This window comes from Zootoca vivipara, chromosome 4 (genome assembly GCF_965207765.1).
Source record: "Zootoca vivipara chromosome 4, rZooViv2.hap1.1, whole genome shotgun sequence".
Taxonomy (NCBI): Eukaryota; Metazoa; Chordata; class Lepidosauria; order Squamata; family Lacertidae; genus Zootoca; species Zootoca vivipara.
Window position 1 is genome coordinate 100,508,237 of NC_142587.1, and position 25,914 is coordinate 100,534,150.

Genomic DNA, 25,914 nt, shown 5'->3' on the forward strand with positions numbered 1-25,914 from the left:
AAAATCAATAGTTAAATTATTTCAAATCCTCAAAATATTGAAACACACTAGGAGAAAATGTATAAAACCACTTATTCTTTAATACAGGTTACAGCCAGATGCTTAGACCGAGGAAGCCAGGAAATAATTGCACCATGCTGCTACTCAAAGAGGAATACACTGTTAGCCCCACTCACCTGCCATCTCATACCGGGTTCCTTTGTTCTAATAGCTCATTGCCCCACACAGAAGGCTAGTCTGACTTAATTAGCTTTTAACATACACCGATTCTAGATGATTTGGAAGTATCTAGTACACATCTTAATAAACAAGGTCTAGCTATTACATTACACAGGAGACTAGCTTAGCTTTTGACACCCCAAGCCTTAATTAAATTCTGTCATCTATTGGACCCAGGAATTTAGGGTGTCTAGAACCAAGAAACTCTTAACAATTGTAAAAAATAATAATTTTTTATTTCATCTATCTGATAATTAATGAGAATTCCTATCTTGCTTATCTTCTCCAAAGAAAATCCACAAAGGAGCTTAATGTGTGTGTACTGTAGAAGGTTCTTCCAGTGGGAAATCTACCAAGAAACTGTTCTGTTCTCCAGAAAATTATTGGGAATGACATACTCTTGCATAGCTCCCATTTATTTCAAGAGGGATTACAAGATAACTTTCAGGTGGATCTGCCTGCAAATTACGTAAAGCACATAATTAGCAGCTTCATCATCATGCTTGTTTTCCCCTCCACTAAATAGCAGGAGCTGAGGGAAAGGGCAATTAAGATCAGGGTTGCAGTGGGGGAACGAAAGCCAAGCACACAACACTAATGGGATACTTAGTGTAATCTGTAGTTTGACTCTAAGAGGGACAACTGAGCAGAATACCTTTAGTGGCAAGAAATGAACTGAGCAAAAATATAACATGACCAGCTTTTCTTTCCAAACACACTAGGAAGAAATAAATCGATCAATTAAGGACTACTCACGGATTGCCGGTTGCTGCCATTATACACCTGCCAGGCTTGGTGCAATTACAGTCACAGCCCCGAGCTTTGTTTAAGGGTGTGTCATCATGGCCAAAGCCAAGAGAATGACCCAACACGTGTGCAATTGTTTCAGCATCAACTTTAGGATTTCTATATGTCTGCATACAATGAGGAAAAGGAAAGAAGGGACTGAGGTAATCAGAATATTAAACACTTTCAATAAATACATACTTCATTTACATCCTTTGAGTATATTTAATCTGCTTTAAAAAAATATAAATTGGGTACTACCCTACAACTATATTTTTTGGAAGATGATTTCAGAATTTGTGTTATTGAAAGGAAGTAATTTTTCTCCCCCCACCCCCAATGTTATGCCTTAATACATTTTGAGACCTGGATTCATTTTGTCCTTGCCACTTTCCTCTTTTTCAACAGCCCTCTCCACCCACAGTCCCAAACTGAGTATTTCACATGGAGGCCTGAAGAAGAGCAGCTGTTTCCTCCACTCCCTCAGCAAGATCAGCCATGAGACATAAGACCAAAAACCTCCTGGCCTTGCTGTCCCATTCGCACCCCACTTCCTAAACCAGGCATCCCCAAAGTGCGGCCCTCCAGATGTTTTGGCGTACAACTCCCCTGATCCCTAGCTAACAGAACCAGTGGTCAGGGATGATGGGAATTGTAGTCCAAAACATCTGGAAGACCAAAGTTTGGGGATGCCTGTCCTAAACCAACAACTACCAGATTTCATCCTCCTTCCCATCAGCACCCTCTCAAGTCTTACAGAGAAGACGCAAATTCAGCCATCCACCGCCTCCTGTGCACCTTTCCAATCTACACAGCAGTCCGCAATGATGCCACCCGTAGTACCAGCACAGGCCTAACCCCCAAGCTAAGGTCTGAGCCCAGGCTGCTCCCTTCCCAAACACTCACCCACCCCAACCCAACCCAACCCATGCTCGAGGTCTGGTGCCAGACATAGTCCCATCCTCCCGGTCAATCACTCTTTTTCCTCCCCATCACTTTCACTCAGATGGAGCTGGTCGGGGCCTTTCCCATGGCACTGCAGCCTCATCACTGGATTAGAAGCCCCTGTGCTTGCCCATATGGGCCACTTCCATTTTCCTAACTATGGCACTGGGCCAGGTTAGATCCAGCTGCTAATGATGGATGGACATTGAAGGCTGTAACCAAGTGCCTACTCAGCATAGGTCCCTTAAAGATGTTTTCAGTGGGGTTGCACTCACCCTGAAGGATCGGGTGCACTGTTTGGGGGTAATTAATCTTTGCCGCTGGATGTACAACTGGTCATATTGCCTTTACTAGTTTCAGCTGGTGGCCCAGCTGCAGCTCTCTCTGGATGGGAATAAACTTGCTTCAGTGATCTATGTGCAGCTAACCTCATGGTTGGATTACTGCCATGTGTTGTAGCCATGATGGCTCTGCTCTGCTTCCAGTCAGAGGCAGTATGCTTCTGAGTAATAGTTGGAAACTGCAGGAGGGCAAGGTGCTGCTGTACTCAGGTCCACTGGTCTGATTCAGCTGCCTATTCTTATACTGATATGAGACATTTGCGTAAAGCAACTAATAAGTTAATTAAATAATAGTATTATATTTGTACAAGGGGTGAATGGTGATAGAACTATCACTCTTGCCTCAATCTACAGTCCACATTTGAGCCAAATCTCCTTTCCTTGGCAGCTGTGTTCTTTACATCTTTTTTTTTAAAAAAAAATAATAATCTGCAGCAAATTTCCTGAGGTCACAGGTAGCTTGGCCCGAATGGAATGCGATGGAATGGAAAGGAAGGTCTGGAGAACTAGTGGCTAAACCCCTATTTACCTCCCTCCCTCTGGCAGCCTACTAATTTTAGGAATATATTACAAAGACAAAAATAAAGATACTGATAATCACCTACATGAATAGCAGACACTGAAACTAGAGTGTAAAAACAAAACCGATTCCCCCAAGAAAGTCCAGCAGGAAACCCTTTAGCCCTGTAACATAACAGAAGATATTACTGTACATGTTATAGTTATAAAAAACTGCAAAAGTTACAGAGCAGCTATATTGCCCAGGTTTATGAGCAGAACATTTTAGATTTAAACAGATTTAATGTAAGCTTCCTCCCTATATTTTGTAAGAAGCTGGAGTATGAATGAACAATAATAATCATGATTAAATAAGCTAAGACCAAAGACAAGGAAAGGGTCCTTGCTAGGGATCCTACTATAAACTGATACAGATGCAAAGGATTTTTTAAATGTTTTGTTTCATTACTTGTGTATTTGCCACTCTGGGCTTCTTTAGGATGATGGTGATGGTGATGTGATAATATAATAATAATCTGGCCTTTTCATATTATTGAAAAGAAGGCAGACAATTTCAAGAAAGAAACTGTAGAGTCTTACGTAATTATTCCTGAATGATCAAAATGCACATTTTGCTGAAGCTCAGAGATGGCATATTGGTGAAATGCAGCTAAAGTCACGCTAAGATTCTCAGTATCAATTGTTATGTAGTCTCTTTCTGTCCACAACTCCAATCCTACCAAATAAAGGTGAAGACCTAATGGCAAGTATATCTGAAAACAGAAAACACCAAATTGTGCAGTTGTAATGCATAGTATTGTTGCCAAAGTGCCTCCATTTTGGCCCACCACCTCCAGCTTTCCCTTTCATAGTTGTTATGGTGTCAAGAGCCAACAGAAATGTTGCCTGGTTGTCAGGAACAGTGCTCACCCCTCACGGCTATGATTAATCAAAGAAACCTAGAATTGTGGAGTTGAAAGGGACCTGTTGAGAAAGAACAACTCTTACTCAAGTTACTGTTTAGGGAAGTTTGTAATGTTTGATGCTGTACTGTTTTTAATATTCGGTTGGAATCCGCCCAGAGTGGTTGGGGAAACCCAGCCAGATGGGTGGGGTATAAATAATAAATTGTTGTTGTTGTTGTTGTTGTTATTACAAGGAGATTCCAACTAAACATCAGGAAGAACTTTCTGACAGTAAGAGTAGCTTGACAGTGGAACGGACTCCCTCAGGAGGAGGTGGACTCTCCTTCATAGGAGCTTTTTAAGCAGAGGTTGGATCTCCATCTGCCAATGCATGCCCAACTACTCAGTTTTCTCTTGCCTCTGTATAATGAAACTGAAGAGAACATTATCACTTCCTCCCAAGGTTCCCAGTACTTCCACTTTGTCCAGCCGTTCCTTCTTGTTGGTGAGGACCAGGTCCATGAGAGATTATCCCCTTGTTGCTTCTTCCAGCTTCTGGGAAATGAAATTATCAGCAAGGCAATGGAGGAATTTGTTGGACCTTACGTTCTTGACAGAGTCTGAGTTCCAACATATATTGGGATACCTGAAGTCTCCCATGACTACTATATCTCTCCTTTTTGAATGTTTGGTAATCTGCTCTAGGAAGGCATCATCTAAGTTTTAGCCTGGCTTGAGTTCTACAGCAGACACCCACAGTAACATCACCATTTCCCTCTCCTACAATTTTTACCTATGCACTCTCAATCTGCCTTCCATGCTCCAAGTCATGAATTGCTTCTCAAGTGTACACCTTTACATATAATGCTACTCTTCCTCCCTTCCTGTTTGGTATATTCCTTTTGAATAAGTTAAAACCCTCAATTTCTACATGGATGCAAATGTCATAGCACTTGGATGCTGCAGAACAATGTCTTGTTTACAGTTGGGTGTCAAGGAAATGGGACATTAGGGTTTGAACTACATGACCCTTTGGATCCCTTCCAACTCTACATTTCTATGAAGGCATCACTCTGCCAGTTTTCGATGAAGTATACCAAAATCTTATACACAACCTTCATAACGATTTTCAGAAATCATCCCTGGCACTTTCAACCCATTTGAATCCAATGGAACTTCTTTTACAGCAGACAATTTTTAATATACTTTTGTTTTCCTAAAGTTATAATTGTTTTTGGACTCCTGTATTTGATGTATTAGGAGCCAGGTGACGCTGTGGGTTAAACCACAGAGTCTAGGGCTTGCTGATCAGAAGGTCGGCGGTTCGAATCCCTGCAACGGGGTGAGCTCCCGTTGCTCGGTCCCAGCTCCTGCCCACCTAGCAGTTCGAAAGCACATCAAAGTGCAAGTAGATAAATAGGGACCGCTCCGGCGGGAAGGTAAATGGGGTTTCCGTGTGCTGCTCTGGTTCGCCAGAAGCAGCTTTGTCATGCTGGCCACATGACCCGGAAGCTGTCTGCGGACAAACGCCGGCTCCCTCGGCCTATAGAGCGAGATGAGCGCCGCAATCCCAGAGTCGGACACGACTGGACCTGATGGTCAGGGGCCCCTTTACCTTTACCTTTATTTGATGTATTATTAAGAGCAATCTGCTTGATTGACTCTTGGAATTTCTAGCTGGATGTACACCCTGCATTCATGCACACTGAAAATCCTACTGCAGTTTGGGGGTGCCTGCTCTCCCAGTCATGGGCGTAGCTGGTGGGGTAGAGGGGGACAGCTGCCCCCTAGATCAAGTAAAACAATAGAAATATTTAACTAACTGACCAATCACATTGGTTCTGCCGCCCCCAACAAAGTCCTTCCCCACCTAACAAATATCCTGGCTACACTTATGCTCCCAGTCCTTCTGCTTCTGCTTTTGGTTGCGCTACTAAGGTAAGGTTGCCAGATTTTTTTCAATGAATCTGGGGACACTTTTCAACTTCAGTAGGAATGATAGGTTGGACGAGATGGTTGGACAGTGTTCTCAAAGCTACGAACATGAGTTTGACCAAACTGCGGGAGGCAGTGCAAGACAGGAGTGCCTGGCGTGCTATGGTCCATGGGGTCACGAAGAGTCGGACACGACTAAACGACTAAACAACAACAGGAATGATAGGATTTTGTCAGGGGACTGATTTGTAAATCTGGGGACTGTCCCCGAGAAATGGGGACGTCTGGTAACCTTATACTAAGGCCTGAGAACAGCTGGTCCAATTTTTGCATGTAATATGCTGCCAAGCATACTTATCGTACTTCTTCATTTATTTCAACACATTAGGGACAGGTAACAATTCCCCTTATCTCTTTGTCTCTCTCCCCTCACTTTTTCTTCCTTGTCTTCCAGCACATTCTCTCTCTCTGTCTGTCACCCCTACTCTTTCAAAGATAGCTTTCCCAATTTATATTTCTAACAATGGTTCAGAGATAGATGCTTTTTAGTATTTTTCCCTTGTCTTCAAATTCCCTTTTGGGGTTAAGTTCTGTAGTCTTGTGTCTTTTTTTTCTTTTTCTTTGTTAAACCCTTCTCTTCCAAAACAAAAACAAAAACCTTTTAGTGGTACTCAACTATCTAAATCACCCTAATCCCTCAATAATTTGAATGCTGATGCTGTTCTGTTTTTATTATGTTGTTGCTTTTTAAGTGGTTGTTTGCAGTATATTTTATGCTATTTTACTGTTATAAATTCTTTATTGTATTATGTTCTATTGCATTATTTGTTATGGTCTTATTTATAAGCTACTTTAAGGAACCTTCATGACTGAAAATTCATGGTATGAAATAAAGTGAAAAATAATAAATAGTAAGTACCCTACCTTCACAGTGAAGGCTGTCACTACAAGTGCCTCCCACTTGCACAAATGGAAGGACAAAACATTATGCTTAGAATACTGGGGCACAGTAATTCAAATAGGTCATTTTTGATTGAATCACTCAAGAAAACAAAATCACAAACAAAGTGATTAGAGACTCCCTGGTCAGTTATCATTCCGTTTCACATCTTTCTTTTGGACAAAACAATGTAGTTAAAAGATGTTAGCTCCAGTTTAAGGCACACCTGAATTTTCTAGTTTTCTGGAAGTGTACCTGTTTGTTATTTAGACTGGATATGGCCCGAGGATGCACTTACTATACACAAAGAAAAACATTATTTAAAAATACTATAAAATATAAACAATAAGTTTAAGGATAAGAAAAAAATCTTGGGCATCACTAAATTGATTTTTTTAAAAACCAAGAATATTTGCAGGGTCAGGATGCGTTAAATTAGGGCCAAACAACCATTAAGAACTCTACCTGATGAACTAGATTTCTAGCTACAAATCCAGAAGAAAACCACATTTCTGTGTGAAATAAGACCTAAATTAGAAAGATCCTACCTAAGGTGGACGATTGGCAGATGAAGCTGATAGAATTCATGGAACTGTCTGAACTGACTGGGAGACTCCGGGACCAGGGAGAAGAATCAGTGGAAGAAGATTGGAGGAAATTTAAAGTTTATTTAGAAAAGAATTATAAAATTAGTAAAGGATTTGATAGTATAAGGAGGCTGTAGAAGTAAGTTAGATAAATGTAATATGTGTTAAGATTTAGATATATGATAAGATGTTGTTATGCTCTTAAGATTAAAATTATACTATGAGGTTTTGGAAATTTTTGATTGAAAAGGGATTAAGAGTAATACTTAGAATAGATAATTAAGAAATAGAATGTTATTAAGCTTTAGAAAGTGCCAAGTAAGTGATTTATAGAAACGTAGAAGGGAGGGAAAGGAGGAAGATATGGAATATAAAATTGAATTATGTATTTTTATTTTTGTTGTTTATATTGGTTGTATATGTTAAATCAGTTGTTTTTTATGTTTTGTTACTATAAAATACATATACCCTGTTTCTCATATTTTAAGACATACCCATAAAATAAGCCATAGCAGGATTTTTAAGCATTCAAGGAATATAAGCCATACCCCGAAAATAAGACATAGTGATAGGCACAGCAGCAATGCCGGCTGCGGGAGGAGGAGGAGGAAAAAAATAAGACATCCCTTGAAAATAAGCCATAGTGTGTTTTTTTGAGGAAAAAATAAATATAAGACGTGTCTTATAATATGAGAAACACGGTATATATATATATATAGAGAGAGAGAGAGAGAGAGAGAGAGAGAGAGAGAGAGATCCTAAGACCCATCTTTGCTGCCAGAGGCATAGCTAGCTGCTCGGCACCTAGAGCGGCAGGGGCAGGGCAAGTTGTGCACGGGGGCGCTGCAGCAAGCTGCCCATGGAGTCTGCCTGGTGGACGCAAGCCCAGCCCCACGCTGCTGTTTTGGGCAGCGCAGGACCCTGAGCCACTGCATCACTCCCAGAAGAGACGCGTGGCTTGGGCATGCTGCAGGCCAGGCCCCGTGGTAAGTGCTGCCCCCCACAGTGTGCCATTTTGTCACCCCCTCAGGGGTGACAGCCGGGGAGGACCGCATCCCCCGTCCCACACCCCTGTTTCTGCTACCATTTGTGTTTGGGTGGACACACTACTCCTCAATCAAAGCTAAACCAAAATCTTGGATATCTGAATTGTTTTCTATTGGGGCAGCAATCAGTTCTCCATGAGGTTCACAGAAAAGACTTTTAAAAGAAGCAAGAAATCATTGAGATAATGGAGTTTCACTCCATAGTTTTCTGTTTGTCTAACTGACAAACCTACATATAAAACAAATGGGAGAATAGTGTCTGCCCATCTTGCTTCATATCTCATATTTTATTTATCCATGTGACCGTTTAGAGTGATTATGTTTAACATGCCCTTCACCAAAGGTCTTATAAAATATACTCACGCTGTGAACATCAGAGATCATACGAAGCATTATCAACACTAACTGAGTTTCATTGCGATGATTGAGAATAAACTAAGAGATAGAGAAAATGAAAGACAAAATGTTTAACTATGATTTGGGTTCTTCAGATGCATTCAAATTCCCTCCTCATCATTAATACTCCTTTGGATAATTTTCATTAAAATATCGTATGTTGAGAGTTTCATAAACCTAATATTCTGAATGAATACAAATACTCCAAACCACTAGAAACTACAAGCTATATATAAAAAAGGTGTGGGATATATGCATCTTTCAACAACTATTGAAATTAGTAATGTAATTTTTTCCCCTCAATAAACTATCTTGATTGTTCCATTTAGCTGGCCAATGATAACAATATGCATCCTAATAACTCAAACTATCAATATGCTTTAACTGGAAGTCTGAGGTCCTGAAAACAAAATTGATAGAGATTTGTAATATTTACGTTGATTGGGGTGGGGTGGGGGGTGTATGTTTCAGTGTGATATGTGCATGTGTATTGCCATAAATATGTTACTAGTAAGCCACTTTGGAATTATTTGTATCTTGAAAGGCAGGATACAAACAATGGCAATAAGCCTACCATATATTTTAAGGTGGAAACATCTGCTTGATATGCATCTGAACACCTCTTAATATATAACAAAATTTTGCATTAGGAGGTTTCTGTCTATGTTTAAATACAATTGGACAACATTTTGACTCAAGACAGTGGACATCAAATCTTTAAAAAGTGCACTGGTTTTTTGGTCTCAGAATTCCTGAGCAACACCAAATATGAGGCTGCTAGTAAAAAAAATATGGCAACATTTACCGTGCTTTTGTCAACAACAGCATAATATTCTAGATATCTGATAGGTGGGTCATATTCAAGATCACCTAGCTGAAACAAAATATACATAAAACAAAGTTTCATTGCAGAAATGTACCATGAATATTCCTTTAGAAGAAACCTAAACAGGCCTATCACATAAAATTAACCTTACAATAAACAACTATACCCATTATTCAGCTAGAAGCTCTTACACCAATAATTCTATTTCTTTCTTTTTTTCTGTTACCAAATCAATAATTCTCTTACCAAATCAATAATACCAAATCAATAATTTCATCCATCCTTTACCCTAGTTAAATTTATTGATTTAGTTATTTATAACCCGATAAGAGAAGTTATCTAGGTGGCTTACACAGAACCAAACTAAGAATCACCCCTACAATAAAAGTACAATCGTATGCAACAACAAAAACACAACAATAGATTGAAATGAATAGCATTATTGTTTTATTACCTCCCCTTAACTCAAAGGTCCCAGGGCAGGTTACAATTAAAAATGCAGTATTTAAAAGTTTAAAAACATTTAAACTGTTGTTTTAAACTGTTTTTAACACTGTACGTTAAATAACTTAAACTTAGAGTGTTAGAGATCTTCCTCTTTCAAAAAGTTTCTTCTGCAGATACAATAACCAAATGTGCCCCTAACTTACACTAAAGCAGGCATAGGCAAACTCGGCCCTCCAGATGTTTTGGGACTACAACTCCCATCATCCCTAGCTAACAGGACCAGTGGTCAGGGATGATGGGAACTGTAGTCTCAAAACTTCTGGCGGGCTGAGTTTGCCTATGCCTGCACTATAGTCTCCCTTCTTCTCCTTTCTTACATTCAGGGGCATCAACTATATGGGGCGGAAGGGGCATTGTCCCCCTCAATATTTGTGTGTAGGGGGCCAAGCCCCCCAATATTGAGGGCCCCCCCAAACAGATTCCCACCTGCAAACACACCCTCTGTGCTCCCTATCCCCCATCGCCGGCGGGCAAGCGCTTGTGTGCCAGCAGGAGCGAGGCACAGAGCGTCATCTTCACTCTCTGTGCTCTCCAGCCCCTGCCACTGGCAGGGCGCAATGGGGATCTCTGCAGGGGGTGCCTGGTTTGCATCTTCCCCAGATTGCACGCTTAGGGCAACAGCCCCCCTGGCACCTCCCATCCAGCACATGATGTTGTGCATATGATGTCATGTGACACTGGGCCCCCTCAATGTGGGGGGCAAGTCAGTGCCCCTGCTCACACTCCACATCCTTCCTGGTCAAGACTACCATCCCTACTCTCTTTCGAAGAGCAACATATTCAGCAACAGAGGATGTCACTAATATCTATTTCCCACCAAGCAGCAATGTGGAATGGCAGAAACTATCAAAATTGATGGTGGGAACCACACTTTTCCATTTCCCTTCTACCCACACCAACAATTAGGATCATATCTTTCTACATCCCCAAACAGGGGAGAAGGATCTTAGGCTTGGAATATTTAAGGCACATTTGGTACATAAATTCAATTTAATGTATGGATTCAGCAAAACCAAAAACTACTTACTCCAATGGCAGAAGGAATTGGGCCATCACTGTCAATTATTCTTATTTCTCCAGCTTCACTTCCTAAATATGTTCCATCTTCAATTATTCCTCTGCACGGTTCAAGGTGCTCTGGAGTCTTTCGATAAATAAGGTGTTGAAATGTGGAAGAATTCTCAATAGGTTCAATTTCATAGCCTAAAATCCCAATTTGCACATGTCCCCTGGGGGGTTGGGGCAAAAACCCAAAAGACAGACTTAGGGTCAACAAATCAGCAAATGCATTAAGCCAGGGAAAGGCAATTGACGGTCCTGGATCATATTTATCTGGCTGGCCCAATAAAATTTTAGCCATGATAAATATATTAGACAATGCATGGGGTTTTTTGCTGCATGGGTTGCATTGTCTAATATATTTATCATGGCTTGTATATTATCTTTGAGAGATATTTCCCTAATAAAGCCCTTTGATGTTCATTGATGTACTGCCCTATAACATAGTTTAATCTGAGTTTATATTAACACCCATCTACAGGTTTACCACTCCCATCAGCCCATCTCCCATTCCCACCCACCCCCACCACCCTCTGTATATATATAGGGTCTGACACTTCTGTTTCTAGTGTATCTGAAGAAGTGTGCACGCACACGAAAGCTCATACCAAAATATAAACTTAGTTGGTCTTTAAGGTGCTACTGAAGGAATTTTTTTATTTTTTTTATTTTGCTTCGACTCAGACCAACACGGCTACCTACCTGTAAATAGTTTAATCTGTTTGCTATTATAATTGCCAACAAATTATAATCCACATTTAAGATGGAGAACAGCCTGTGGCATCCAATTTTTTGTATATTGCTATGAGGTTTCAGTCCATGTACTTGGAAGATTCATAATTTGAATCATTTAATCATATAGTTCCTTAAGAATTGATGTTATTTTGCTACTTAGAATTGAAGGTATAACAAGTATGTTTTGGGTCCCAAAAACTGCCTGCTTCCCACAGTGCTTTATCATTGCGTTTGCATATACAAGAACTGAAAACTAAATTAAACTTAGACAATTGCTTTACCCAGCTTTTATGGAGGGAAGTCTGCATAAAATCTACTCTGAGAATAGCTGTAGAGGCACAAATATTCACAACTTAAGGCTCATGGCATGTATATCTCTTTCAGTTCTACCCCAACATCTTTATTACCAAAGCCCAAAGCAGGTAGAGAGGAAGGCCTGAGAGTCTAAGGCGTCTTCCACATATCCGCCGTAATAGCAGTCATCCTGCAAGGACCAAATACACATCTTTAGGGGGGGAAATCAAATGAAGTTGAATAGAACAGCTTGACAAAATGATTGAACCATGCTCAGCTCAGGGTTAAGAACTTTGACATCCTGCACAAAACCAGGTGATTAGTCATAAAACCCATACATTATTATTTCTGAATCACTTCTCATGAGGCATCATTTACAGTATGATATATATAAAACAGTTCCATATATAAAAACAGTTAAAAACAATTACATATTAAAAATGTAAATGGAGCAAAATGCAGAACAGTGTGAATAAGATATTGGGTTTCAACCAGAAGTATTGATACTCCAGATACTGGAGTTCAACTGGAGTTATGTAGAATCTACCTGAGTTCTACATAAACTCTCAAAATTTACAGTAAAAAATTTCTATTTTCACATGCCCATTTTTTAAAAATTGGGCACATGTCTCCTAATACCTTTAAACCATTGGGGTGCATATGAATAAAATTTACCTGAATATATGGATAATCTGCAATCCGGTCTTCCTTCACATTATATGTATAAATAGGCATATTTGCAGTTATAAAGGATCTGAAAGTTTTAAAATAAATTAAATGGCAGAATTATAGTTTGCTAGTTGCAATCTCTGAGGCATGGTAAAGTATTGCAATGGATTAAGATGGCTACTCCTCTAAAAGTTACATAGTTCAGCGATGGGCTCAAACTTTCATTTCTATTTTCACATCTTATTCCTATATAACTTTTCTTAATAAGAAAAAAGAGTAGTCTTCCACATCTACAGGGAATGCTTCTTGGGACAGAAGTCGCACATTCAACAATTTATCAACGGATGCAGCCACTTACCTCTGTTTAAGATGAACAACTCTGGAATTTTCTTCCATTTTAATAAGATAAGATACATCTGTCTAAAGTTAGACCGGGGGTGGGGGGTGGGGGGTGGGGGGTGGGGCAGAGAATACAGAACAGTTAATTAATTCTCATTACCATCCTCCCTGAGAACTTACTCTTAATTCATCATGTGTTCAAGCTTGGAGAGGGTGGAGCTTATGAGAAAAGCTTAATCTAACAGTTATGCACTTATTTATATAAATCAGATGGTTGTAAACTTGATTAGATCTATTCATGTCTATCAGTGTTCTGTACTATACCTCTATGTACCACATTCTGGGAGCAAACGATAACAAAACTAGCAATAAATTTTGATAAGGAAATCAGACACCGATTATCTTTTGTTGTTACTTTTTAAAAATTAGTGCTCGTACAGAGAAGAAAATAATTCATTTTAGTTCCTAATCCAGAAGGTCCCCTTTCCTTTCTCCAAACTTGTTTGACCAAGATTATGCTATTGTGATTTAAAGAAGAACAGGCCTGGAAACAGCCATGGCACAGTTTCCCAAACTCTCCAATAAGAAAGGGAGGTGAAGTCATGTCAGACTAGAAACTGCTTCAGGGAGATAGGTATGGTAAATAAAAAAAATCATTCAGTAGCACCTTAAAGACCAACTAAGTTTTTATTTTGGTATGAGCTTTCGTGTGCATGCACACTTACCAAAATAAAAACTTAGTTGGTCTTTAAGGTGCTACTGAAGGATTTTTTTTATTTTACTTCGACCCAGACCAACACGGCTACCTACCTGTAACCAGGTATGGTAAATGTTAACTCAGATACCAGGTATCTGAAGAAGTGTGCATGCACATGAAAGCTCATACCAATGACAAACTTAGTTGGTCTCTAAGGTGCTACTGGAAGGATTTTTTAAAATTTTGTTTCCATCAGTGTGTATGCATCTATATCTATATGAATATGTATATGTGTGAGTATGGGTATAGTATATATCATACACACACCCCAAACTCTAGTACAGAGCTTTCCAAACTATGTGCCGTGACACTGCAGCGTGTGTTTCCTGTGAACACTCCCAGTGCTTCTCCTGGAGCTAGAAAGGATTAGTTTAACCTCCGGTTTAGTAAAACTGAATTTCTGAGACCCCCAGATCACTGGCGGAGGAAGGGGGATGCGGCCCGCCCCAGGTGTCATCCCCAAGGGGGGTGACATCGCTAAGGTGCCCCCGTGGGACGCTTGCCGTGGGCGGCATCACCCCCGTGGGATGCTCACCCCACCCCATGGGCGGCTTGCCTCGCTCCCGGGTGCACAGCAATCTCCACCCCCACCCCCCAGGTATAGGGTGGTATATAAATTCAAGAAATGCTAATAATAATTGTGTCACGATATGATGCATGTCTAAAAGTGTGTCACTAACATGAAAAGTTTTGAAAGCTCTGCTCTAGTAAGTACTAGATCACTGACTGCATTTTAAAAAATTAGGTTTGAAGAAATATCTGGAGCAACTCAAATGGTATTCAAAAGGAAAATTACTTTGCTACCCCTTGATTCCAGCCGCTTTGGCACTATTACTTCAGAGTAAATGTATCTTTGTGTTGGTTGTACAAAACCTATAAAGAAACAGAACAGTGAAATCAACATTTGCAATCCATGGAATATCTAGAATATCTTCTTTCCCATTCTGCTGTTCTAGAGCTGAATTTAGCTGTACAGTGGTACCTTGGTTTACAAACTTAATCCGTTCCGGAAGTCCGTTCTTAAACCAAGGCGTGCTTTCCGATAGCAGCAGGGGACTCAAATTACAAATGGAACACACTCAACAGGAAGTGGAACATGTTCTGCTTCCAAGGCAAAGTTCACAAACCAAAACACCTACTTCCAGGTTTGCAGCGTTCTTAATCCAAGTTGTTCATAAACTAAGCTCTTCTTAAACCAAGGTACCCCTGTACTTAGATCTCCGAGCAGCGAATTTTATTTAAAAGGTTTTAATGCTACCTTTCAGTAAAGGGCAGCTTACAACAGCATAATAAAATATAAAAAAACAATAGAAATAAAAATCAACATGAAAATCAACAAGGGAATAGATAAAAGTAAGCAGCAAAAAAATGTATTAAAAACGGCCTGTGAAATTCAGCAGAACAGATAAACCTATAGCCATTTTACGCTAGATTGTTTATTTTGTAAAAGCCAAGGCAAATAAAACTGTCTAGGCATGGCACCAGAATGACACCAGAGACAGCAAGATGGACCTGCCCTGGGAAGACTTATCACAGATGGTGTGCCCTAACCTGCTCCAGCCATATGTGTAACTATAGATGGTATGGGGTTTTATTTTTAAGAAAAACACACCAGGGCCGAGCAGCAGCAGCAGGAGGAGGGGGAGGAGAATCCTTAGCACCACGTCAGAGCAAAATATTCCCAGCCTCTGTGGGGAAAACCAAGTCAAGGCCTCAAGCGGCTTCTCCTCAGCCATTTCCCGCCAAAAGCATTCCCCTCCTCCCTCCTCAGAGCTCCAACTGCCACTTGGTTTCAGCACCCCAAGCTCTCCGCTGCCACTCAGCCCAGAGGCCCGCCCCCTCAAAGCCCCCATTGCACCGTTCGAAACTCTTAACTGCCTCCTCAGACTCAAGAGCTCCAATAGCAAGCAGGCTCAGTTTCAAGTCCCTCCCTCCTGGCTCTTCGGTTGGCTTGTTGAGCACTCCGACCCTGCCCCCTCAGAATCAATGCCAACGGATGCACCAATCCGCTCTGGTCCTGCTGAATGCCACTCCGCCCAACAACGCAGAGTGTGCCAAATAAAACCTTAGCAACAGCTGCAGCTGCTCCAAGCCCCACCTCTTTAGAGCTCAAGCTGTCACTCGGCTCCAAACTCCGCCCCTTTCCAGGTACTTCCTGGTGTGCCCTTCCTCTTTAATGTAGGGCTGCCATATTTCAAAAAGTAAAAACCAACAACTTGTTGCATATCCGGACATATGGCAGCCCTATTTAATGTTCAGTGTTTTACTGTTTTATATATATGCTGTAAGCCACCCAAAGAGGCTTGGGAAAACCAGCCAGTTGGGTGAGGAATAATAATAATAATAATGATAATAATAATAATAATAATAATAATAATAATAATAATATCATCATCATCACCACCACCACTGTGTGTTATAATAAAAAAAACTTGCTCCTTTTCCCTTGGGTACCCAAGAGCCCGTCTAGAGCCGCCATTTCCATCCTTCAAGTAACGTGTGAAAGGTTCACCACCTCCCCTCGCAGGCGAACTTAATGCACAGAGGTTGCTACCTACCCCCGGGTCCCTATGCCTCTTAACGACAAGGCAGGTGGAAATTTAACCTGTGGGTAACGACGCTTTCTTTCCCTACATTTGCAGAGGATCCTCCGCCTCTGTTTGGGCTTTTCTACTATCTATCGCTCCCCTTCGAAAAAGATACACAAGTGCTCTTTCAGAATGTAAAGCTGGCAATCGTGCCAATACAAAGGGGTGGGGGCGGGGGGGCGTGTGATCTGTTTACTTGGCGAGAGGCACTCTCCCCTTTATTCGAGCTCTGAGCCCTTAGTTAAATTAATAAATTCCGGCCCTTGGATGTGTGTGAATGCAGAAGCGGTGGCCAGCAACACACACGCCCACCCTCCCCAGGGAACCTTCTGACATGTTAAGGCAGGATCAACACCACTGATGACCAGGCCTAGTGGGGAGGAGGTGGTGCGGAGTTATTCATTGATTTTTAAAAACCTTTTCCTCCAAGAAGCGCACATGATTCTCTTCTTCCATTTCACCCTCACAACAACCCTGCAGATTAGCCGGTGGAACGATTGGCTCACGGTTGCCTCGTGAGCTGGAGATTTCTCATTCAATATAGGCCAACCACTTAAAACTACTGCGCCCGGCCTCTTACTCGATCCGTGCGGATGATGTTAGAAGATGAGTAATTAAATAGTCCTGAGCTGGTATGTTGGATGTTGTTGGGGACAGTGATGGTGTTGTCCGCGTGTATGTGGCAGCAAAGTTGGCATCTGGGTTTATTGCAGGCTCTGGTACCAGTGTCCATGTTAAGTCTGGTGGTTGTGTTATTGTGGGTGAGGAGTTGTTTAAGATTGGGTGGCTGTCTGTAGGCAATGAAAGGTCTTCCTCCCAGAGCTTGAGAAAGGGAGCTGTCATTGTCCAGGAGAGGCTGTAGATCTCTGATGATGCGTTGTACTGTTTTAACTTGGGAGCTGTATGTGATTACTAGTGGTGTTCTGTTATTTTCTTTTTGGGGTCTGTCTTGCAGCAAGTTCTCTCTGGGTATCAGTCTGGCTCAGTTGATCTGTTGTTTAATTTCATCAGGTGGATATTTTCGTTCTAAAAAGGTTTGCTGTAGATCTCTTAGGTGAGAGTCTCTGTAGAGTTGGAACAGATGCGGTTGTAACGTAGGGCCTGGCTATATACAATTGATTGTTTGGTATGTTTGGGATGGTAGCTAGAAGCATGTAGATATGTTTGTCGGTCAGTTGGTTTTCGGTATAAGGTGGTGTCTATACGTCCATCCTGTATTTTTATAGTAGTGTCCAAAAAACGTATTTCTTGCATAGATTGGTTCATTTGTTAGGTTGATGGTGGGGTGAAAGTCATTGAATGTCTGGTGGGAGGTTTTCAGGGTCTGTTGACCATGTGTCCAGATAATAAAAATATTGTCAATGTATCGTAGGTACAAGAGAGGTTTGAGTGGGTAGGAGTTTAGGAAACGTTGTTCTAAATCTGCCATGAAGATGTTGGCATACTGTGGGGCCATGCGGGTGCCCATGATCTGGAGGAACAGGTCATCACCAAATTTGAAGTGGTTGTGGGTAAGGACAAAATGGCAGAGTTTGGTGGCAAAGTCCGCTGTGATTTTATCTGAAATGGTGTTCCTTATGGCTTGTAAACCATGTGTAAATCGCAGGCTTGTATGTGTGGTGTGTGTTTTACTTTGAGGGGTGGTTTGGGGACCTCGGCACACAATAAACGGGCAACAAAAACTGTTTGTTTATGTTTTCTTTCCCCAAGCAGAGATAATATGTAAGTGTGGTGTCAGCTCCCTAAAAAGGTCAACAACTCTGGGAAAGGGGGGGGGGCGCCAGAGGGATCTTCGCACCATGGCACCGGATAGGCTTAAGGCGGCCCTGTTTAATACACATGCGCAATAAGCATCGCTAACTAAACTTTGATTCTTACCGTGATCTGTTACATATTGTTAGTTTACATGCATGGAAACCTGTGTTACGTGTGGATGTAACAATTTATGTCCTAGTTTATTAATTGCTTCTTTGTGATTGACGTATTAGCTGACCTTCCATCCCAGTAGGAACAGCTTCTTGCTGAATCATCAGTTTCTTTAAAGCGACAGGTTACCATAACTCTTCTAATATAAGCATATTCCAGGATTTATAAGGATTTACATTATTACCTTAATTGGAGCCCTTTGGGCCCCTGCTACAGAGCCACCATGGTAATAATATCATCATCATCATCATCATCATCATCACCACCACCACCACTGTGGTCTGCTTCATAGTGTGTGTTATATATATAAAAAACTTGCTCCTTTTCCCTTGGGTACCCAAGAGCCCGTCTAGAGCAGACATCCCCAAACTGCGGCCCTCCAGATGCTTTGGCCTACAACTCCCATGATCCCTAGCTAACAGGAACATTGGTCAGGGAAGATGGGAATTGTAGTTCAAAACATCTGGAGGGCCGAAGTTTGGGGATGCCTGGTCTAGAGTCCTTATGTAGGTTCTCTATTGCATAGCTGCCAAGTATCCCGTTTCCGCCAGGGAAAACCCCTTTTTTCTTACCGTTTCCTGGCGGTCTCCCGTTTAGTGAAAAATCCCGGTATTGTCCCTTAAATCGGCTTCTGCCCGGCGGCCATTTTTCTGGTGCCGCTTTGCCCTTCTATGGGCACCAGAAAATGGCGGCGCCGGCGCCGGAAGTCGTTTCCGCGCGCAAGACCGGAAGTTGCGTGACGCGACTTCCGGTGGCTATTTGCCCTTCTATGGGCATCAGAAAATGGCGCCGCCGGCGCTGGTAGTCGCTTTTACGTGTTTCCGGTCATGCGCGGAAGAGACTTCCGTCGCTGGCGCCGCCATTTTCTGGTGCCCATAGAAGGGCAAAGCGCCACCGGAAGTTGCGTCACGCAACTTCCGGTCATGCGCACGCTGCCGATCCCGGATCTTTACGTCCCGAACTTGGCAGGTATGCTCTATCGGTAAGAGAAAATAACAGAGGCCAACCAGAAAATATTGAGATGCAAAGCTGGTAGTAAGCCTGATCTTTATTAAGGCTGTTGCAACAGGGTACTCCCCTCACAGGCAGGAGAAAGGAGGAGGACCCAGAACAAAGGTGTGCCTGCCCTTATATAGACTTTTGAAATAGCCTACCCTGTCGCTCAAGACCACCCCCCAAAAAACATCATTCATACATCACAGAAAGATGTGGTTCCCTGCCAGAAATTGGAGTGTGCTGCTTGATCAGGATACCTGATAATGCCTTATCTGATTTCCTTTTCTGGGTAGCCTGGCCATTCCTTTGAGATGGTAAATACTTAGTTCCTGAATCTCTTACACATATTGAAATAAAAATAAATAATCCTTCCAGTAGCACCTTAGAGAGCAACTAAGTTTGTCATAGGTATGAGCTTTCGTGTGCATGCACACTTCTTCAGATACATATTGGTAAGTGTGCTCAGCTGAACAGATATTGCCAGACTGTATTTACAGGGAGGCGTAAGCCCCTACAGTCCAAAGACAATTGGAAAGCTTTTCCCATTTCCTTCCACCTTGCAGAGAAATATTTGAGGTCAATTTGGGAGAGTCAATTTGGCTTCAGGATTGCTATCCCGTACTGTTTCAGACATGTGGTTCATATACGTCTGTATGTGTTTGTCTTGTACATTTATGAACATATATATATATATATATATATATATATATATATATATATATATGACCTTAGAATTCCTATAACAGTGTGTGCTAAATCTTTTTGATTTACTGTATATTCCTGCGTATAAGACTACTTTTTAACTCGGGAAAATCTTCTCAAAAGTCAGGGTTTGTCTTATACGCCGGGTTGTATTTCTTATAGGACGAGTCTATCCCAAACTCTATATTTTAACTGGAAAAGTTGGGGGTCGTCTTATACACCCAGTCGTCTTATACGCCGGAATATACGGGTAAATAAAATTGTAAAAAAATAACATTGTGAAAGTTCATTTCCTAAACATGTCATTGGTTTTCTGGAAAGCTTAAATACCAAAGCACCAGTATAACTGCCACCACCAAGGAGGCTGGGTCTGTCCTGCCACCCTCTCCCTCCTTTTGTCCCAGCCTGGAAGAGTCTCAGGCTGGGAGGAAAGCAAGTGGGCATGTGAAAGGAATACAGGAAGGCAAGTCATGAGAGGGTGGAAGGATTGGGTCGCTAGTATCACCCACATGCCCCTTTTACTTTTAAAAGGGTTTCCTCCACACCTTTTTACTATGCTTGTGGCAGTTCTGTGTTTCAGCATGCAGGATTGATGCCAATTTATTTATTTATTTATGTATTTATGTATTTATTTATTTATTTATTTATTTATTTATTTATTTATTGTTTAATTTAATTTAATTTATAGGCTTTCCTAGATTGTTCTCTGGATCTATGAGCCTCTATTTTAGAAGAGATTTTGCTGGAAGCTGCAAATCACTGACTTCATTTTCAGGCCCAAGTCATTTGCTTCCGCTGAGCTTCCATGCAATTATGATCTTATTATTCATAGCATTATTTATATCTTGCTGCAATAACCAACTCTCCACTCTGCATCATTTTCTTTTGAAAGGTATGGACCATATGATGTTAAACAGGCAAGCTATTGCTTATTTAGGAAAAAAAATAAAATTACTATTCCCAATAAAGGGACTGTGACTGAAACGACTCAAATTTGCATTTTGTGGGTATGCTGAATTTTAATTTTAACCCGGTTGTATTGTTTTTACCTTCTCCCTCCCTTCTTTCTTTCTTTCTTGCTTCTATGCTATTGAAGTGCATGCACTTTCTTAAATAATCAAAAAGTTTTTTAAAAGTAGAAAATACACAGTGTACATCAAAAGCAGAATTGCAAGGATAAACAGATTTGTTTACCAGGATAAAGAAATCAGATGGTAGATAAGTTCCAAAAGACACTGTTATAGCAGCCTGCTATTTGATTCCCCACAGACAACTTTATTTTTATTTATTTTTAGAAATATCTTTATTGTTTAAAAAGGCATAAATACAATCAATACAAGGTACACAAATATTCACACATTCAAAAAAGAGAAATATATAAAGGATCAAAAAACAGAAAAAGGACAAAAAGAAAAAGAGGGGGGGGGAGAAAAAAAAGAAAAAAGAGATAAAAATAAAGATTGGTCTTCCAATTATTCCGTCTGCAACTTCTATTATTCCAATTTTCTTGCACATTCATAGATAAGTTAACTACTTTTTTTATTCATATATTGTAACTCAGGTTCAGCCTAAACCTGCTATTAGGGATTTCGATAGACAACTTTATAGCCAATGTTCCCAATCTGAATTGTCATGGAGAGGAATAGGATCAGTTAGTCACTGATAAGATGTCTGGGGAGTTTATGCATCTTTCCCAAGCACTGCCTGCACAGCGCTTTTCACTTCCTTATTCCTGATTTTGGAAAACAAAGAACACATTGCAAATATAACGCTGAATAAACCAACGCCCAGGCTCCGAGGCTCCGCCCCTTTCCCAGCTCTGGCCCCTCCCACAAGGAAACAATGGCCTGGCCTTCCTCTTGTTGACATGGCCGTCGCCCGCGGCAACCAGGCCACAGCCGAGGGAGGCGAGGCAGCGCACCAGGCCGCAGCCTGAAGCAGGGGGGCTGGAGAGACCCTCTTGTTCCCCTTCCTCTTCCCTCTCTGGGACCCGAGCCAGGATTTGTTCAGCAAAAAAACAAAGAGAGAGGAAACAAGCCAGGAAAAGACCCTTGCGGTTGGTTTCCCTGAAGCGTTTTCTTTGCACGCCCTTCACGCCCGCCTGCGGCTTGGACCCCCCTCACGGCTGCCTTTCTGGAGGGGGGGCAGAGCAGCTCCCCCCCCCGCTGCAATATTCCCCCCTTGCTCAAGCAGCTTGAGGAGCTGCACCGGAGATGGGCCTATGCCGGGCCTTTTGTTGACAAAGGACGCTTCTGACCTCCCAGGCCCGGGCACCTCGGCGCATGTGCAGAGTCCCCGACCTTTCGAGGAGGGCAAGGGCGGTGTGCATGCTTCTCTTGCTTTGGAAAGGCCCGTCGGGCATAGCGCCACCTGCCATGTGCAGAGGGCCTTTTCCCTCACGAGGAAATGCTCCTTGGAGGGGCGGCATGGGGCGGCGGGTCCCGGATTTCGCCCGCAAGCTGCCTGCCTAGCGCGACAGTCGCCTCCTCACAAGCACCCTGGGAGTAGCATGAAAGAGGAAGGCATAGACACCGCTTAGGGCCATTGGGCTCACCTGACAAAATATACCGTATTTTTCTGTGTATCACCCCCCCCCATGTATAAGATGCCCCTTGTTTGGGGGGACTCCAAATTGTGAAAATGGAGGGAGATTGCATCCGTCTATAAGACGACCCGCAATTTTGAACACAATTTTTTAAAATAAAAAACCCCGTCTTATACACGGAAAAGCACAGTACGTGCGTTCTCGGCACACGCACCTTGCAAAACGGCGGCGACATTGTCTTGCTTAACTGTTTCCACTGATAATTTAATTGCCTTATTCGTTTATTGTAAACTACTTTGGTGGTTGCTGTTTCCTTACAATCAGGTGCATGTAAACTCTATGAAGTAAATACATAATACATTGTAAAGCAGGCATCCCCAAACTCGACTCTCTAGATGTTTTGGGACTACAATTCCCATCATCCCTGACCACTGGTCCTGTTAGCTAGGGATGATGGGAGTTGTAGTCCCAAAACATCTGGAGAGCCGAGTTTGGGGGTGCCTGTTGTAAAGAGAAGAAAATGGAGGAAATCAGAGAACACAGCCCCACAGAATCTCTGGAATGGAAGACAATGCCCCTTTGAGGGAAAAGTCTTGAGTAATTCTTATTGTGCCATTGTGCAGCTCACATTCATTTAAGTGGTCACTGCGAAAGAGAAAATTATCATTTTTGGGTCACCTTTCTTTTATATTCCATAAGGTGTTGTACACTGGATAGACTTTCCTACCACACATAATTTAAGTGATCGTATAGGTCTGTAGAAGGGTAGGCCTTTATTAGTAGCTTGTATATACAGTACAATAAAAGTTGGTGTCTTTTCAAAAGCACTTAGACAGCTGAAACAGTAGCAGTTTATCACAGGAGCAGTTTATCAAAGGAAACCTAAGAAGTCCACTTTAAAAAAAAAGTAATAATGTAATGAAGCTAGGCCAAAATTTCTCATTCAACTCCTAAAATTTCAAATTTCCAGCATCTATAGTTCTAGAGCACAATCCACTAAAATATATGAGAAAATTAATTTTCTGCTAATGCCCCATTACTATGGAATTCCCTTTCTCCTGCCCTGTGGGAAACAGCAGCCATCAGTTTCCCCAGACATTTCATAAAAACATGCCTTTTTGCCCAGGCTTTCCCTGACCCATAATATAATTTTGTTTTTATTTGCTTCATACTGCTATTTACTGGTTTGATGTTCTATTTTTGTGTTAATTATATTCTTTACTGTTTTATGCTGTATGCCACTTGGATATTTTTAAAAAATATTATGCATTGTAGAAATGCTTTGAAATAAATATCATGAACAGGAACTTTGTGATCCCTAAAAATATTTTGCTTTTGTTTTCTTCTTTTCAGGGCCGGTTCTCTCCCTTTTTCTCATCTCAGGACAAAGAAATATGTTGAATGATCAAGGTAGAACCCATGCCTGAAATTGGGAACAGCTGTTAGTGGAGAGCACTTTGCCTTTCTACCAACCCCCCCCCCCAACACACACACACACACACACACACACACACACACACACACACACTGATTCAACCCACCCCTTTCCAGAATTCTTTCACCTGTGGACTGGAGTAATTCAGCTGTGTCGGTGTGCCGAGGAAGGACTTATGCCCTTGACGTTCGGAGTAAAAAAAGTTGCTCGGGGACACTTGCCACAAGGACATGCCTCATCATCCAAGTGCAGACATAGGTAGTGGCGACTCCTGAGGAGTAAACAGCTACCGGTAGGTGACAAACCTTCATTGAGTTATGAATGTTGGGGAGACTTTCCTATGTGTCTACGTTCAGTCAAAGTGAGTAAGAGTCTGTTGAGACAAGGGCTGGTGCCCATTGAGATGGTGGCAGGTGTAGATCCAGTTTGGAGAACCTTTGACTCTCTCTAGATGTTGCTGCACTCCTTCTTCTTCTTTGGCGATCACTCGTAGCCGAATAAGATTGTCTTCCATAAACACGGTTTTAACAATGAGTCTGCAAGGCCAATTCTGTGGAGGCCAATTCGGGATCCACACATCCTTCCACAGTGGGGACATCTTTAATGTCTTCATTAAAACTGCTAGGTGGTGACCCCACTGAGCGCGGCAATCCAGTCAGGGGGGAAACGGAGGCAGACTATGTTTAGGGCACCTTTTCTAGCCCCTCTCCCTTTTCAGGGTGAGCAGAGTGGAACCTAAAAGGGGCTGCTCAGTCATGGATACAGCTGCCGAGCTGCTCAACTGCCTCGTTCCTTGAGTCAGAACGACTGAATCTGTATCCACCGCCCATGTGCCGGTTCATGACCAGGGGCTTCCAGATTTCATGATCCTGCCCCTGTTACCATTTGCTGATCACCATGGGACTTTTGGGGTTTGGGTTGGGTTTTTGGAAGACGCCTGTGCATGAATTTGTTTTATGCGTGTAGATTGGTGCACACTGACCAATGCACGGTCTTTGCAGCAAGGCTCTGTTCCGATGGCAAGAAGTAGTCACAACACACTGGTAGATTCCTATCTGCTGCAGCCTTCATCCGCCTTCACAGCCGTTGTAACATACCACTTGTTATCACCCGCCTGTTCTGCCATTGAGGACTTATTGGATCATTCTTTGTCTAGCTCCTTCCCTTTGACCTTACCGCCTTGGGTGACCCTGCTGGGAGTACGAGATTCCCAACAGCTTCACTCACAAGGGTCATAGGAACATGCAAGCCCCCTCACCACGACAAGGTGATGATCCCAACTCCCATCAGCTCCAGCCTACATGGCCAATGGTCAGGGATGATGGGAGTTGTAGTCCAACATTGTCGAGAGCCAGGGATCCCCCATTTCTGGTGTAGATCCCCAGACGGCTAGTGTTCTGCCTCAGTTTGGGCAAGATGGTAATATTGTAGTAGAGGAGCTTCTATGACCTTGTGAGCTGGAAAAACAATGAAAGCCCACCATGTGCTTAAATGTCTGGTGTATAATGCTCTAGGAGATGTACTGTTGGATGTGTGCCGGGGCACAATGTATGGGTGGCAAGTAAAATGTAATTTTTTCCCTTTTCCGCTGAATGATACTGATAAGATGGTGACCTATAAAGTAGAGTTATTCTGAACAGATGAAGCCATGATTTAAGCGCAAGTTTAATGAGAATAATGAGGTATTAGACTGGATTAGGAGATGGTCAGCTTCTCCTGCTGTGCAGTAAACAAAAATAACTTAAGTTGAGTTACCGTAAGTGAGATGTACACCCAAGTAAGCATGTATAGGATTGCAGTCTGAAGGACTTTCCTTTATATAAGCATACACAAACACACACAATGTTTTCATATTTATAAGTTAACTTTCTTATTCATTTCATTTGTGAATCATTTACCATGAAACATCCTGAAGTGCTTAATAACAAAAAACATTTT

At 41.9% G+C, this 25,914-nt stretch overlaps 1 protein-coding gene across 1 annotated transcript in view; it reads right to left on the bottom strand.

The window, feature by feature from the left end:
- Positions 1-15,526, bottom strand: part of LOC118085084 (disintegrin and metalloproteinase domain-containing protein 21-like) — a 30,682-nt gene extending 15,156 nt beyond the window's left edge. Inside the window, exons 1-11 of the mRNA XM_088668995.1 lie at positions 15,397-15,526; positions 14,581-14,657; positions 13,047-13,108; positions 12,695-12,773; positions 12,133-12,209; positions 10,959-11,160; positions 9,404-9,472; positions 8,566-8,637; positions 3,390-3,562; positions 2,897-2,975; positions 976-1,133 (exon numbers count right to left, since the gene is read on the bottom strand). Coding sequence (XP_088525121.1) covers positions 976-1,133; positions 2,897-2,975; positions 3,390-3,562; positions 8,566-8,637; positions 9,404-9,472; positions 10,959-11,160; positions 12,133-12,209; positions 12,695-12,773; positions 13,047-13,108; positions 14,581-14,657; positions 15,397-15,520 — 1,172 coding nt within the window. The 5' untranslated portion in view covers positions 15,521-15,526. The remainder of the gene's footprint in view (positions 1-975; positions 1,134-2,896; positions 2,976-3,389; positions 3,563-8,565; positions 8,638-9,403; positions 9,473-10,958; positions 11,161-12,132; positions 12,210-12,694; positions 12,774-13,046; positions 13,109-14,580; positions 14,658-15,396) is intronic.
- Positions 15,527-25,914: the final 10,388 nt, after the last annotated feature.